Here is a 14,613-nt window from a genome sequence, read left to right on the forward strand (position 1 = left end):
CCCCTTATTTGGCTTGCCAAGGCACATATAACTGAAAATGACCAAAGCAGAATTCAGATATTGCCACATTTCCCAAGAATATATTAAAATTAAAAAACAAACTCGTTTATACAGTGCAACAGTAGGTTCCAGTGTAGAAAAAATCTTGAGGATAATTGTTCCTACTTGAGCATATTGCCTGTGCTTATCTCCCTGGTGTGAAATATTAAGGCCTCTAAGTTTCAAATGGACTTGTAAAATATCAACACAATTTTCTTTATTAATGGTCTGTAATTAACTATATAAACTGCTAGCGAAAGTAACAGTTGGTCTCTTTTTGAATTATAAACAGAGACTAAGTCATTTATAGACAGCTTGGTGGCCTTTAAATTGTCACCTAGGAATTAATGAAAAGAAATGTCATTTTCGTATCTTCTGCAAATTGCTATTCTTCTGTTGTGTTTCATTTTGGAAGAGGGTTTTTGGAAGGAGTGAAGGATAAATGAAACATAAAGGTCAGTGTGAAGTAATGGGGGAAAAATGTCCCTTTTAATTCTATGATATAAATCCCTGCTTCTGTATTCCATAGCTCTGTGACTTTGGAAAGATACTTGCCTGTGCCCCACTTTTCTCACTTATAAATGGAAATAATATCTATAACATAGCTTTAATGTTAAGGTTAAATAAGGGCCTGGTGGTGCAACATGTATTTTAATAAATATTAGTTTTCTTCTTTCCTTTCTTCCTTAGGAAGGCATTCAGTGAAAATGTGTTGCTAGAATAAGCAGGGCTGGAGAGTGTAGAAAGATGCAAAAAGAAAGGTACATCTTTTTTTATTGGTTGTTCTCTTCCTAGTAAGTCTATTGTGTGTGATCCCAGTTGTTCCTAATTTCTCTTGGAATAGGTAGGTGATAAATAGGTAGGCTTCCTGTGCCTCCTGCTGTCCCTTCCCTTGTTAAAGAAGGAAGATTACCCAAGTGATGAAAGGCAAGTTTGGGGGGGCCAGGAAGTGGTACCTTCATAGTTGATTCCAGTATTTTAGTTTCTAGTGTCTCCAAAATGTTTATCACAAAGAGTTTACTGAAGTGTTGGGCCTGGTACCACGTATGTTAGTTAACTGATAGCAATTAATATAGGTGTTACCTAATACCAATTGTCCTTGCCTTTGGAATAAACAGCACTTCCTTTGACTTAACCCAGAAATCCTAGGAGCAAAGTTACAAAGTCAGAGTGAGATGGAAAGATAAAATTAGAGTTTTGTGTAGCTGGCTTAAAAAAAAGAAAATAACAGCTTTATTGAGATATAATTTATACCATAAAATTCAGTCTTTTAAAATGAACAATTCATTGGTTTTTAGTATATTCACAGAGTTATGCAACCATCACCACTATCTAATTTTAGAACCTCTTAATCACCCCAAAAGGAAATCTTATACCCATTAGCACTTATTCACCCCATCCCACTGTCTGTCCCAGCACCTCAGCCCCTTGCAACCACTAATGTGCTTTTTATCTCTATGGATTTGCTTATTCTGGATATTTCATATAAATGGAATTACATAATATATGTCTTTTGTGACTGACTTCTTTTACTTAGCATCAGGTTTTAAAAGTTCATCCATGTTATAGCTTGAATCAGTACTTCATTCCTTTTTATTGCAAAATAATATAATTCATGTGGATATACTATGTTTTGTTAACCCGTTCATCAGATGATGGGCATTTGGGTTGTTTCCATTTTTTGGCTATAAGGAATAATGCTGCTATGAACATTCGTGTACAAGTTTTAGTGAAGACATATGTTTTCAATTCTCTTCAGTATATACCTCAGAGTAGAATTGCAGGGTCATATGCTAACTTTTTGTTTAACATTTTGAGGACCTTGTAAACTGTTTTCTGAAGTGATATACCATTTTGTCCAGCTGGATTTTAAATCACCCACTTTCAGGGTTCTAATTTCATATGTAATGAAGGAGAATCTTAGCTGAAATAAGTGGTTTGAATTGATAGGGGAAAAAAATCTACCTGCAGTAGTTTGCAAAGTTGGAAGTATTGATAACTATTTTTTAAAAGTAGGTTTGGAATTATTACTACTAATCTTTGGCTCTTTTTTTAAATTTTATTTTTGCAGTTTTATCTCCAAGACACTAAAAGTAGTAATGGTACCTTTATAAATAGTCAGAGATTGAGTCGAGGCTCTGAAGAAAGTCCACCATGTGAAATTCTTTCCGGTGACATTATCCAGTTTGGGGTAGATGTGACGGAGAACACACGGAAAGGTACGGGTATGGATCGATTTTTCCTATTATTTGTCTTGTTTGTTTAATTTTTTATTCTATTGTTTAATGTTACAAAACATTTCATGCTTGCAAAAGCAATTTAAGTACAACATTTTATGCAGTGAAAAGTTGAGTCTCTCACTTTCCCTATCGTTTTTCTAAAATTTTAAATTATAAAATGTTATATAATTTATATTCTTTATCACAGTATGAAAACACAGGGCACTGCTGTGTCAGTTAGAAAACAGTTGGCTGTGGTGATGCTATACTCAACCAATAGGAGCTTAAACCATAAGGATATTTCTTGTTAACTTATTAACAACAAGCCTGGAGGTAGGTAGGTCCAGACTGTTCACTTGGCTCAGTGATGTTATTAGGAATCCAGAGGGTCTTACTGTCCTCCCATTCTGTTATCCCTTACGTGTTGGTTTTTTACGCTTTTGCTTGTTGCCTCATGGTCTAAGGGTGATGGCTGCAGCCCCAGGCTTTATTTTCCTCACACCAGTGTCCTAGGCAAAAAAGATAAGGTGGGGGCAAAATGCCTTTTTGTGTGGCTCTCTTTTCATGTTTGAAAGAATAATCTTTCATAGAATCCTTCCAGCAGATTCTTTCTTTTGTGTCACTGGCTGCATGGGTAGGTCACATACATACCTTTAACTGTAGCTACAAAGGAGCCTGGGAAGGAAGTTACTTGGCAAAGGGAAGCAGGAGATCCGTGACTGGCATAGATCAATTATGATTTGTCCCTTTTGGTTGTGTCTTCATTGTTGCCCCAAACAAAATCAGAATTCTGTAGGCAGCTACCACGAATATAAAATTTCATGTCTCAAGTATTTGAAACTAGGCTTTCTCTAGCTAAATAAATTTAGATTAATTTTACAATTCTGAGGCTTTTTGGCCCTACCTAGTTCACTGTTTACTTTATGACCCAAAAATTATATGGCTGAATCATAAAACTAAATAAATAGGAACCAAAAGTATGCAGTCCCACTGTCTCAGTTTAGTATAGACAGTGGAACCGATTGGCAAGTTTCTGCTTTTGTTTCTCTGAGCACACTCTGATCTGATAATACCCTAAGTCATTAGTCTCTGGCATTTTGCACAGTAGATATGGGAATCCAGGGGGTACTGGTGACGATAGTGTGTGTGTGTACACGTGCATATACGTTTACATACTGCAACTGCAGTATTATTTTTGCTGGGTTTTGTTGGCCTCCTCAGAGTGTTAGGTTTTTTGTTTGTTTGCTTGTTTGTTTTTTTAAGGTGTTAGGTTTTGAAATTTGGATGTGTGTAGGGCCAACGTCTTAGGAATTTTCATTTACAATTTAAAATAGAAGGGACAGTTTGTATTTTGATGCAAAATATTGAGTGCTCCTTACTAAGAGCTCAACTTATGTATAAACATACTGAGAACAGCTGCAGTGGACACTCTGATATCTGCTGTTGCCACATCACACCTCCTCTGCTAGCAAGTCATTCAGCAAACATTTACAGAACCCCAGCTGTGAGAAGCCCACAGAGAAGACAGAATTTGATTACGCTGTCTTTCTCTCCAAGGAATATCTATTTTCTTGGCTTGCATTTCTCAAAGAGAATTAAAAGGTGTTAATTGATAGAAGAATGAAGTAATCAAATACATTTAGGAATGCTTAGTTAACTAAAGATAGTCAGGACTTCTCCGACCTTATAACATGCTAACATATATGCAGATCTTCAAGGGGGTGACTGTTATAAGATGTAGGTAAGTTCCAAACTCCTTCCCTCTCTTCTTCCCCATCTAGCTGTGGGGGCCACTTTAGAAAATGCTGTAGAAAGCTAAGAGGACAACTCTGAGATTCAGGGTTACTATTAGTACAATATTATTTTGACAACATAGATTCTTGCAGGCTTCTTTGAAAATTTATCTTTTATGCCAACTTTAAGGAAAGTAAAGAAAAATTTCTTCATCATTTAAAATGTTGTTTCTTTTGGTATTTATTGCCTTCAAAAAGTTGACTTATAGTATGCATGGCCTCTTGGGATACAGCTGTGTCACGAGTTGAGTGTTACTGTTTAAACATATGCTTTAAAAAATAAAAAAAAGATGCTCTATGCTAAACAGTATTATGATAAGCTTTATATCACTTGGAAAATCCTACTGAAATTGTACAACACTACTGGATAACCCCTGGATCAAAGAAGACATCAAAAAGGGAATTTCAAACTATGTGGAAAGGAAAGGAGACTTTCATACCAAAATACAGTAAATCCTTTACTCAGATAAAAATTTATAATCTTAAATATTTTCCGTGTTAAAGAAGAAAGACAAACAATGAAGGAACTTGGCACTTAGAAGAAATTAGAAAAAGAACAACAAGAAAAAGAAGTTGGGAAGAAGAAATAAAAAAGCAGAAATTAATGAAGTGCACAAAAAACTCTGAAAGGGATTAAACAAACCCAAAGGCTGGATCTTTAAAACAAAACAGTAAAATAAAATAGGTAATTAATAAGCCTTGATTCCTTTATTAGGTTAAAAAATATAAGGAATGAAAAAGGAGATATAAACACAGATATGGGATATACCAAAAGAATTATTAGAGACTGTTACATGCCAAACTATGGCAAAGAAAAAAAAAAAAAAAACTAGAGTAAATTAATGTTTTCCTGGCAAAATTATCCCAAGATGTAGGAAACTTTTAAGTTGATTTCTTTAAAAGAGACTAAAAAATGTTATTAAAGATTGACCAGAAATGGGCATTCACAGCCGAATTTGGTCTTACTAAAGAACATAAATCCAATGTTGTTTAAATACTCCAACATAGGTGAAGGTGGGAAGCTCTCAAAATCCTTTGAAGAAGCCAGCAGCCTGTCATTAGTGCCAAAGTCTGATACAGATAAAGTACAAAGAAGAAAATTGTAACTAATTTCATTTGTGACAGTAGATAAAAAAATCCTGATTAGGGTATTAATAAATTAAATTCAGAAATGAAACTATGTGAGTCTATTTTTGTTTTGTAAATACGTTCATTTACATCATTTTTTTAAGATTCCACAAATAAGTGATATCATATGATATTTGTCTTTCTCTATCTGACTTACTTCACTTAGTATAATAATCTCTAGGTCCATCCATGTTGCTGCAAATAGCATGATTTCATTCTTTTTTATGGCTGAGTAGTAGTACATCATCTATATAAAACACATCTTCTTTATCCATTCATCTGTCTATGTCTATCTGTCTGTGGACATTTAGGTTGCTTCCATGTGTTAGCTGTCGTAAATAGTGCTTCTATGAACACTGGGGTGCACGTATCTTTTCGAATTATGTTTTTCTCTGGATACATGCTCAGGAGTGGGATTGCAGGGTCATATGGTAACTCCATTTTTAGTTTTTTAAGGAACCTCCGTACTGTTCTCCATAGTAGCTGCACCAATTTACATTCCCACCAACAGTATAGAAGGGCTCCCTTTTCTCTACACCCTCTCCACCAATTATTATTTGTAGACTTTATAATGATGACCATTCTGACCCACGGGAGGTGGTATCTCATTGTAGTTTTGATTTGCACTTCTCTAATAATTAGCGATGTTGAGATCTTTTCATGTGACTATTGGCCATCTGTATGTCTTCTTTGGAGAAATGTCTGTTTAGGTCTTGGGCCCATTTTTTTGATTGGGTTATTTTTTTTCTGTTATTGAATTGTATGAGCTGTTTGGATATTTTGGAAATTAAGCCCTTGTTGGTAGCATCATTAGCAAATATTTTCTCCCAGTCTGTAGGTTGTCTTTTCATTTTGTTTATGGTTTCCTTTGCTGTGCAAAAGCTTAGAAATTTAATTAGGCCCCATTTGTTTATTTTTGTTTATATTTCCATAACTTTAGGAGACAGATGCTCTATAGTGCTTTTGAATACATTTATAATAAGAATATCAAATTAGATACTTGAAATGATAAAAACTAGTTTGTCGGGATCTGTGAAAGGATTTTTTTGCATCATTGTGCATAGTACAAAAAACAATGGAAGGATAATTTTTATGTTTCCCTTCATGCAGGTATTAAAAAGAATACATTAGTATTATATGAATTGCAGGGATTTCTGTAAGATATATTGTTGAGTGAGGAAAGAATTACTTTAGTAATTTCATTATTTTTAAAAAGTATCATCAATCTCTATAAATGTACATTTATATGCATGTGTTTTTGTATGATTTTATGAACATGGGAAAACATGGAAGAATGCATACATACTAGTCATTAATGTGAGTCTTCCTGGAGTTTGATTGGAGAGGAGGAGTAAAGGAGAAGTGGGAGCCAAATTAAAAAGGGCAAGAGTAGCAAAACTGAAATAAAACCCCTCTAGGATATATGACATTTATGTATTTGTATAAAATAATATATGTGTAAAAGGAAATTTTAAAAATATATATATAATATATAAAAGTGTTTTTATATTTGTGTGTATGTATGTATAAATCAGGATTTTTGTTAAAAATGTGATGAGTCTGAGGTCATTGAACATATCAGTTCATATTAGTGTGTCTTCTTTTCCGAGCTCTCCAAAACAAGCTGATTTTGATGTTTGGCTTTCCACACAGTGTGGCTTCAGGGAAAAGACTCATTGGTTAGCACTTTAGTGATACCCTGCCCTATAGATATAAAATGTTATTGTAAACAAATAGGATGACTTTCTTATATATATATATATATATATATATATTTTTTTTTTTTTTTTTTTTTTTTTTTTTTGTGGTATGCGGGCCTCTCCCTGCTGTGGCCTCTCCCGTTGCGGAGCACAGGCTCCGGACACGCAGGTCAGCGGCCACGGCTCACGGGCCTAGCCGCTCTGCAGCATGTGGGATCTTCCTGGACTGGGGCACGAACCCGTGTCCCCTGCATTGGCAGGTGGACTCTCAACCACTACGCCCCCAGGGAAGCCCTCTAATAGAGTTAAAAAAAAAAGAAAGAAAGAAAGAAAACGAAAAAGGAAGGGAGAAAGAGAGAAAGCCAACCTATCAGATCCTCCTGGAATGGGAGCCTTAACAACCCGATTGCTGGCCACTCCTCTGTTCACAAACCCACAAACTGCTCAGATGGCATGAGTTTTCTGGGTCATACATTACAGTAACCCTCTGTTGCAAATCTTGGGACCATTTAGTTCTATAAACTTCACATATAACTCCAATTAGCTGATCAGTCCAGGTCCCACTTTACCCACTCTGTTCCTAGGTTAAGCCTCTATGAACAAAGGGCCTGTTATGAGTAAGGCAAATGGTATCTTCCTTTTGCTTTGTGCTACAACTGCACTGAATTGCTTTTACTTCCTGCAGTAGGTCTTGCGCCTTCTGGCCTTCAAGCCCTTGCACATGATCTTTCCTTCACCTAGAAAGCTTTCTAGGCTGAACAAAATGCCCTTCCATGTCCCTGTTGCACACTGTACTCGTCCTCTTTGTATGGTTGCCTCCCTCACTAACCTGTAAGCTGTTCAAGAACAGGCAGTGTGTCTGTCTTCATTGTAGACTCTCCACACTTAACCTGGCACATATTGGTTGAATAAATTTTCAAACGTCTCATAAATCTTTATCTGCCATTTTACAAAAGTTCCTTCTACCACATCATCTCAACTAAGATTTTGACAACCTTCCTCCTAATCTGGAGGCTTATATGAGGATTGGGTATTGGCAACCTTCTTGTTACCCACTGCCCTTTTTATTCTGCTGTGACTACTCAGTTACCTCTCCTTAACCTGTCTCAGCTTTAATTTCCTCATCTTGTAAAAGGGGACTCATGATACTACTAACTATCTCAAGGTTTGTGGTATAATATTGAGTGTTCACATTGTGGCACAGTGTTCAATGTGAACACTGAAAGAGTGAACATAAAGTGCTTAGCTCAGGGTCAGGTGCTTTAATTATTACTGAAACCCTTGCCAGTCATTTGCACCATCTTTTTTTGCCATCAAGTTTGCCCATCTTTCTCAGTAGCTTCAGCCCCAGACTTCTTTACCCATCTGTCCTTTGGAACCCATCATTCGCATTTCAGAGGTACTCTCACCAACTCCTTGACTACTCCGTGATTTTTGGCCATGCTGTTTTGCTTATTTCTAGCTCTTGGAAACTTTCACCATAAGCTTTACATACTTCCACTTTCCTGCTACTAACGGAAATCACAAAGCTGATTCAACACAGAATGTGCCAAATTTGCCAGATTGAGAGAATCTGTCTGATGGCATGGCAGTCTTCTTTTGTTCATTTAAAAGATGGCTTCTCGGGCTTCCCTGGTGGCGCAGTGGTTGAGAATCTGCCTGTCAATGCAGGGGACACGGGTTTGAGCCCTGGTCTGGGAAGATCCCACATGCCGCGGAGCAACTAGGCCCGTGAGCCACAACTACTGAGCCTGCGCGTCTGGAGCCTGTGCTCCGCAGCCAGAGTGGCCGCGATAGTGAGAGACCCGCGCAACGCGATAAAGAGTGGCCCCCGCTTGCCGCAACTGGAGAAAGCCCTCGCACAGAAATGAAGACGCAACACAGCCAAAAATAAATAAATAAATATAAAATAAATAAATAAAAGATGGCTTCTCAACCCAGGATATGCACCAGAATTAACCTGCAGAGCTTTGTAAAGCTACACGTGTGGATCCCACCCTTCAGCCCTAAGAAGGAGACTTCTTAGGTGTGGGACCTAGGCATACCTATTTTTTTCTTGTTGTTTGTTTCCCTTTGTATGTATGTATGTATGTATTTATTTATTTACATCTTTATTGGAGTATAATTGCTTCACAATGTTGTGGTAGTTTCTGCTGTATAACAACGTGAATCAGCTATATGTATACATATATCCCCATATCCCCTCCTTCTTGTGTCTCCCTCCCACCCTCCCTATCCCACCCCTCTAGGTGGTCACAAAGCACTGAGCTGATCTCCCTGTGCTATGCAGCTGCTTCCCACTAGCTATCTATTTCACATTTGGTAGTGTATACATGTCAGTGCTACTCTCTCACTTTGTCCCAGCTTGCCCTTCCCCCTCCCCATGTCCTCAAGTCCATTCTCTACGTCTACGTCTTTATTTCTGTCCTGCCCCTAGGTTCATCAGAACCTTTTTTTTTTTTTTTTAGATTCCATATATATGTGTTAGCATACGGTATTTGTTTTTCTCTTTCTGACTTCCTTCACTCTGTATGACAGACTCTAGGTCCATCTACCCCACTACAAATAACTCAATTTCGTTTCTTTTTATGGCTGAGTAATATTCCATTGTATATATGTGCCACATCTTCTTTACCCATTCATCTGTCGATGGACACTTAGGTTGCTTCCATGTCCCGGCTATTGTAAATAGTGCTGCAGTGAACATTGTGGTACCTGACTCTTTCTGAATTATGGTTTTCTCTGGGTGTATGCCCAATAATGGGATTGCTGGGTCATGTGGTAGTTTTATTTTTAGTTTTTTAAGGAACCTCCATACTGTTCTCCGTAGTGGCTCTATAAATTTACGTTCCCATCAACAGTGCAAGAGGGTTCCCTTTTCTCCAAACCCTCTCCAGCATTTATTGTTTGTAGATTTTTTGATGATGGCCATCCTGACCAGTGTGAGGTGATACCTCACTGTAGTTTTGATTTGCATTTCTCTAATGACTAGTGATGTTGAGCATCCTCTCATGTGTTTGTTGGCAATCTGTATCTTCTTTGGAGAAATGTCTATTTAGGTCTTCTGCCCATTTTTGGATTGGGTTGTTTGTTTTTTTTGATACTGAGCTGCATGAGCTGCTTGTTGATTTTGGAGGTTAATCTTTGTCAGTTTGCAAATATTTTCTCCCATTCTGAGGGTTGTCTTTTGGTCTTGTTTATGGTTTCCTTTGCTGTGCAAAAGCTTTTAAGTTTCATTAGGTCCCATTTGTTTATTTTTGTTTTTATTTTATTAATATGCAAATTTATTTAATTTTGGCTGTGTTGGGTCTTTGTTGCTGCATGCGGACTTTCTCTAGTTGTGGTGAGTGGGGGCTACTGTTGTGGTGCGCGGGCTCCTCATTGAGGTGGCTTCTCTTGTTGCAGAGCATGGGCTCTAGGTGTGCGGGCTTCAGTAGTTGTGACATCAGGGCTCACTAGTTGTGGCTTGTGGGATCTAGAGTGCAGGCTCAGTAGTTGTGGCGCATGGGCTTAGTTGCTCCACGGCATGTGGGATCTTCCCGGACCAGGGCTCAAACCTGTGTCCCCTGCATTGGCAGGTGGATTCTTAACCACTGCGCCACCAGGGAAGTCCTATTTTTGTTTTTATTTCCATTTCTCTAGGAGGTGGGTCAAAAAGGATCTTGCTGTGATTTATTTCATAGAGTGTTCTGCCTATGTTTTTCTTTGTTTTATAGTGTCTGACCTTACATTTAGGTCTTTAATCAATTTTGAGTTTATTTTTGTGTATGGCATTAGGGAGTGTTCTAATTTCATTCTTTTACATGTAACTGTCCAGTTTTCCCAGCACCACTTATTGAAGAGGCTGTCTTTTCTCCATTGTATATTCTTATCTCCTTTTTCAAAGGTAAGGTGACCATATGTGCGTGGGTTTCTCTCTGGGCTTTCTATTCTGTTCCATTGATCTATATTTCTGTTTTTATGCCAGTACCATACTGTCTTGATTACTGTAGCTTTGTAATATAGTCTGAAGTCAGGGAGCCTGATTCTTCCAGCTCTATTTTTTTTTCTCAAGATTGCTTTGGCTATTCGGGGTCTTTTGTGTTTCCATGCAAATTGTGAATTTTTTTGTTCTAGTTCTTTGTTTATTTATTTTTAAATTTTTGGCTGTGTTGGGTCTTCATTGCTGCACGCAAGCTTTCTATCTCTAGTTGTGGTGAGCAGGTGCTACTCTTTGTTGCAGTGCATGGGCTTCTCATTGGTGCTTTTTCTTGTTGCAGAGCACAGGCTGTAGGTGTGTGGGCTTCAGTAGTTGTGGCACGCAGGCTCAGTAGTTGTGGTGCATGGGCTTAGTTGCTCTGTGGCATGTGGGGATCTTCCCAGACCAGGGCTCAAACCCGTGTCCCCTGCACTGACAGGCGGATTTTTAACCACTGCGCCACCAGGGAAACCCTGTTCTAGTTCTGTGAAAAATGCCATTGGTAGTTTGGTAGGGATTACACTGAATCTGTAGATTGCTTTGGGTAGTATAATCTTTTTCACAATGTTGATTCTTCTAATCCAAGAACATGGTATATCTCTCCATCTGTTTGTATCATCTTTAATTTCTTTCATCAGTGTCTTATAGTTTTCTGCATACAGGTCTTTTGTCTCCTTAGGTAGGCTTATTCCTAGGTATTTTATTCTCTTTGTTGCAGTGGTAAATGGGAGTGTTTCTTTAATTTCTCTTTCAGATTTTTTGTCATTCGTATATAGGAATGCAAGAGATTTCTTTGCATTAATTTTGTATCCTGCTACTTTGCCAGATTCATTTATTAGCTCTAGTAGTTTTCTGGTAACATCTTTAGGACTTTCTATGTATAGTATCATGTCATCTGCAAGCAGTGACGGTTTTACTTCTTCTTTTCCGATTTGGATTCCTTTTATTTCTTTTTCTTCTTTGATTGCTGTGGCTAAAACTTCCAAAACTATGTTGAATAATAGTGGTGAGAGTGGGCAACCTTGTCTTGTTCCTGTTCTTTGAGGAAATGGTTTCAGTTTTTCACCATTGAGGGCGATGTTGGCTGTGGGTTTGTCATATATGGCCTTTATTATGTTGACGTAGGTTCCCTCTATTAGGCATACCTATTTTTAAAAAGCCTTGGGTTGTTCTTTTGGACAACTAGGTTTAAGAACTCTGCTCTGTTAAGTTTCTGGCAACTGTTTTATGGGCTTTCCCTTATCCTCAAGTCCCAAATTTCCCTTCTCATGTTGTCTGCTGTGAATCCCTACTTCCTGGCTCTGTACCTGTATTTCCAGCTGCTTGCTTGATTGTTTCCTCTTGAATGTCCTACTTTCACCTTATAATTACTCTGTACAAAGCCTAATTCCCACCTTCAAACTAGAGCAATCCACTAACTTACCAATTTCATTTATTGCTCCAACATTCTGTAAACACTCTAGCTCAGAATATTCGTATCTTTTCTGAATCCTGTCTCTTCTTTACCTTTAGCAGTTGTCACCTACACCATTTGCCTCCCTTCCCTGCTACTACTTGTTTTTCCTGATGCCAACCTAGAATGTTACAGTAGCTCTCCACTTCTGGCCACCATATTTTGCCAACCCACTGCCTCCAGAATATTCTTCTGTTACAGCTTTATTCATGTCATTCTCCTGCTTTTAGAAGCCTTAAGTTGCTGTGTCATACTGTAGAATAAAGTCTGAAATGCTTACCTGTACACTTGAGACCCTCAAAAATGTGGATCCAATTCAACCTTTTGATTTTATTTCCCATTACTTCCCTTAATGTATGTTAAGCAACGTTATTTAGAGGCAAGAAGGAGAAGAAACTCTTTTTGAATACTAGCGCTGCCACTTGCCAAAATGGGATCTGAAGCAAGTTTAGCTTCTTTGACTGTAGTTGCCTCATCTGTAAAAATAGAACATAAAAATAACTATTTACGTGGTTTGTCATAAGTAGTTAACATGTATAGTGTGCTTAGCACCTATACATGTTAACTACTGGCACCTAAAGGGCCTTGAAATATATTCTTTACCCCCTCCCTCCAATCTCCTCCAGCTGCCCTCATTAGATGTGCAGCTCTCTCACATCCTTCTCGTTTTCTTTCTCTTTGCTCATGCCACTCTCTCTGCCTTTCCATTTATAGCTTTTGAAATCCTATTCTTTTTTTTTCTTCAGCCTCTTCATAAATGCCCCTGCCCTTGTCCATTTCAAATTCCCACAGTGCTTTATAGCATTTTTCCCCCTTTGTTGTTATGTTAGATATTTCTAGTTCTGTCTACAAACTGAATTGAAATCTCAAGGACAAGGACCTGGTTGTAGTCCTCTTGGTTTTTCCTGTCATTCCCAGCATGCTCCTTTGTAGCCAGCATGTTTTCAGTGAATATTGAGCCAACAGGTAAAGCCAAAGAACCAACCAAGTCAAAAGATAAACCAACAAGCAATATCACTCCAAGAGAAATAAAGTAGCAAATTAATCCACATACCTAGAGAAAGGATTCCTCCCATCAAATAAATAGGTCGAAAGAGGACTTCTCTGGGAAATAGCTGACTCTGAATCTAGGGCAGGAAATGTATAAATTGAATTTATAAGATTTTTGTTATATCAGGAAGCAATGGAATTATCTAAGACTGCTGAGGTTCTGTTAGAAGAACTCAGGAATTAACGTGGAATTTTGGCTGATTAAATGTTAGACAATTTGAGTATCAAGCAATAATAAGAGCATTGGATTGAAATATATCAAATATGTTCAAATCCATAAAGTTACAATGAAACTAAAAAAGAAAAAAAGATTTGATCTCCTCTGGAAGAACCTAGGAAACCCATTTCTCATTCTGAAAACAGAAGAATAAAGCATTTGTGTTACCTTTCTTGTAGGAATTATACCTGAGATAAACAAGTAGTTGAAGAAAATGTTTCTTTTAATCACTGAACTCCAGCTCACAAATGAAGACAGGATGATAGAATATCAATTCAAAAAAAGTTTTTCTAAGACAGTCTCTTCAGCAAGTGGTATTGGGAAAGCTGGACAGCCACATGTAAATAATGAAGTTAGAACACACCTTCACACCATACACAAAAATAAACTCAAAATGGCTTGAAGACTTAAATATAAGACGTGACACCATAAAACTCCTGGAAGAGAACATAGGCAAAACATTCTCTGACATAAATCGTACCATCGTTTTCTTAGGTCAGTCTCTTAAGGCAATAGCAAAAGCAAAAATAAACAAATGGGACCTAATCAAACTTATAAGCTTTTGCACAGCAAAGGAAACCATAAAGAAAATGAAGAGACCGCCTACAGACTGGGAGAAAATATTTACAAACGATGCCACCAACAAGGGCTTAATTTCCAAAATATACAAACAGCTCATACAACTCAATAACAAAAAAAAACCCAATCAAAAAATGGGTAGAAGACCTAAATACACATTTCTTCAAAGAAGACATACAGATGGCCAAGGGGCACATGAAAAGCTGCTCAGCATTGCAAATTATTAGAGAAATGCAAATCAAAACCAACAGTGAGGTACCACCTCACACTGGTCAGAATGGCCATCATTAAAAAGCCTACATGTAACAAATGCTGGAGAGGGTATGGAGAAAAGGGAACCCTCCTACACTGTTGTTGGGAATATAAATTAGTGCAGCTACTATGGAAAAACAGTATGGAGGTTCCTTAAAAAACGAGTTGCCATATGGATCTAGCAATCCCACTCCTGGGCATGTATCTGGAGAAAACTCCAGAAAA

At 37.7% G+C, this 14,613-nt stretch overlaps 1 protein-coding gene across 21 annotated transcripts in view; it reads left to right on the forward strand.

The window, feature by feature from the left end:
- Positions 1–14,613, forward strand: part of SLMAP (sarcolemma associated protein) — a 158,684-nt gene that overhangs the window by 60,629 nt on the left and 83,442 nt on the right. For 20 of the 21 annotated variants that reach the window (XM_060022726.1, XM_060022725.1, XM_060022729.1 and 17 more), the window contains exon 2: positions 2,111–2,258. In XM_060022726.1, the coding sequence (XP_059878709.1) occupies positions 2,111–2,258 (148 nt within the window). Of the gene's footprint in view, positions 1–729; positions 801–2,110; positions 2,259–14,613 lie in introns of all 21 variants that reach the window. The other variant, XM_060022747.1, reaches the window with a different exon arrangement.

Source organism: Delphinus delphis, chromosome 10 (genome assembly GCF_949987515.2).
Source record: "Delphinus delphis chromosome 10, mDelDel1.2, whole genome shotgun sequence".
Taxonomy (NCBI): Eukaryota; Metazoa; Chordata; class Mammalia; order Artiodactyla; family Delphinidae; genus Delphinus; species Delphinus delphis.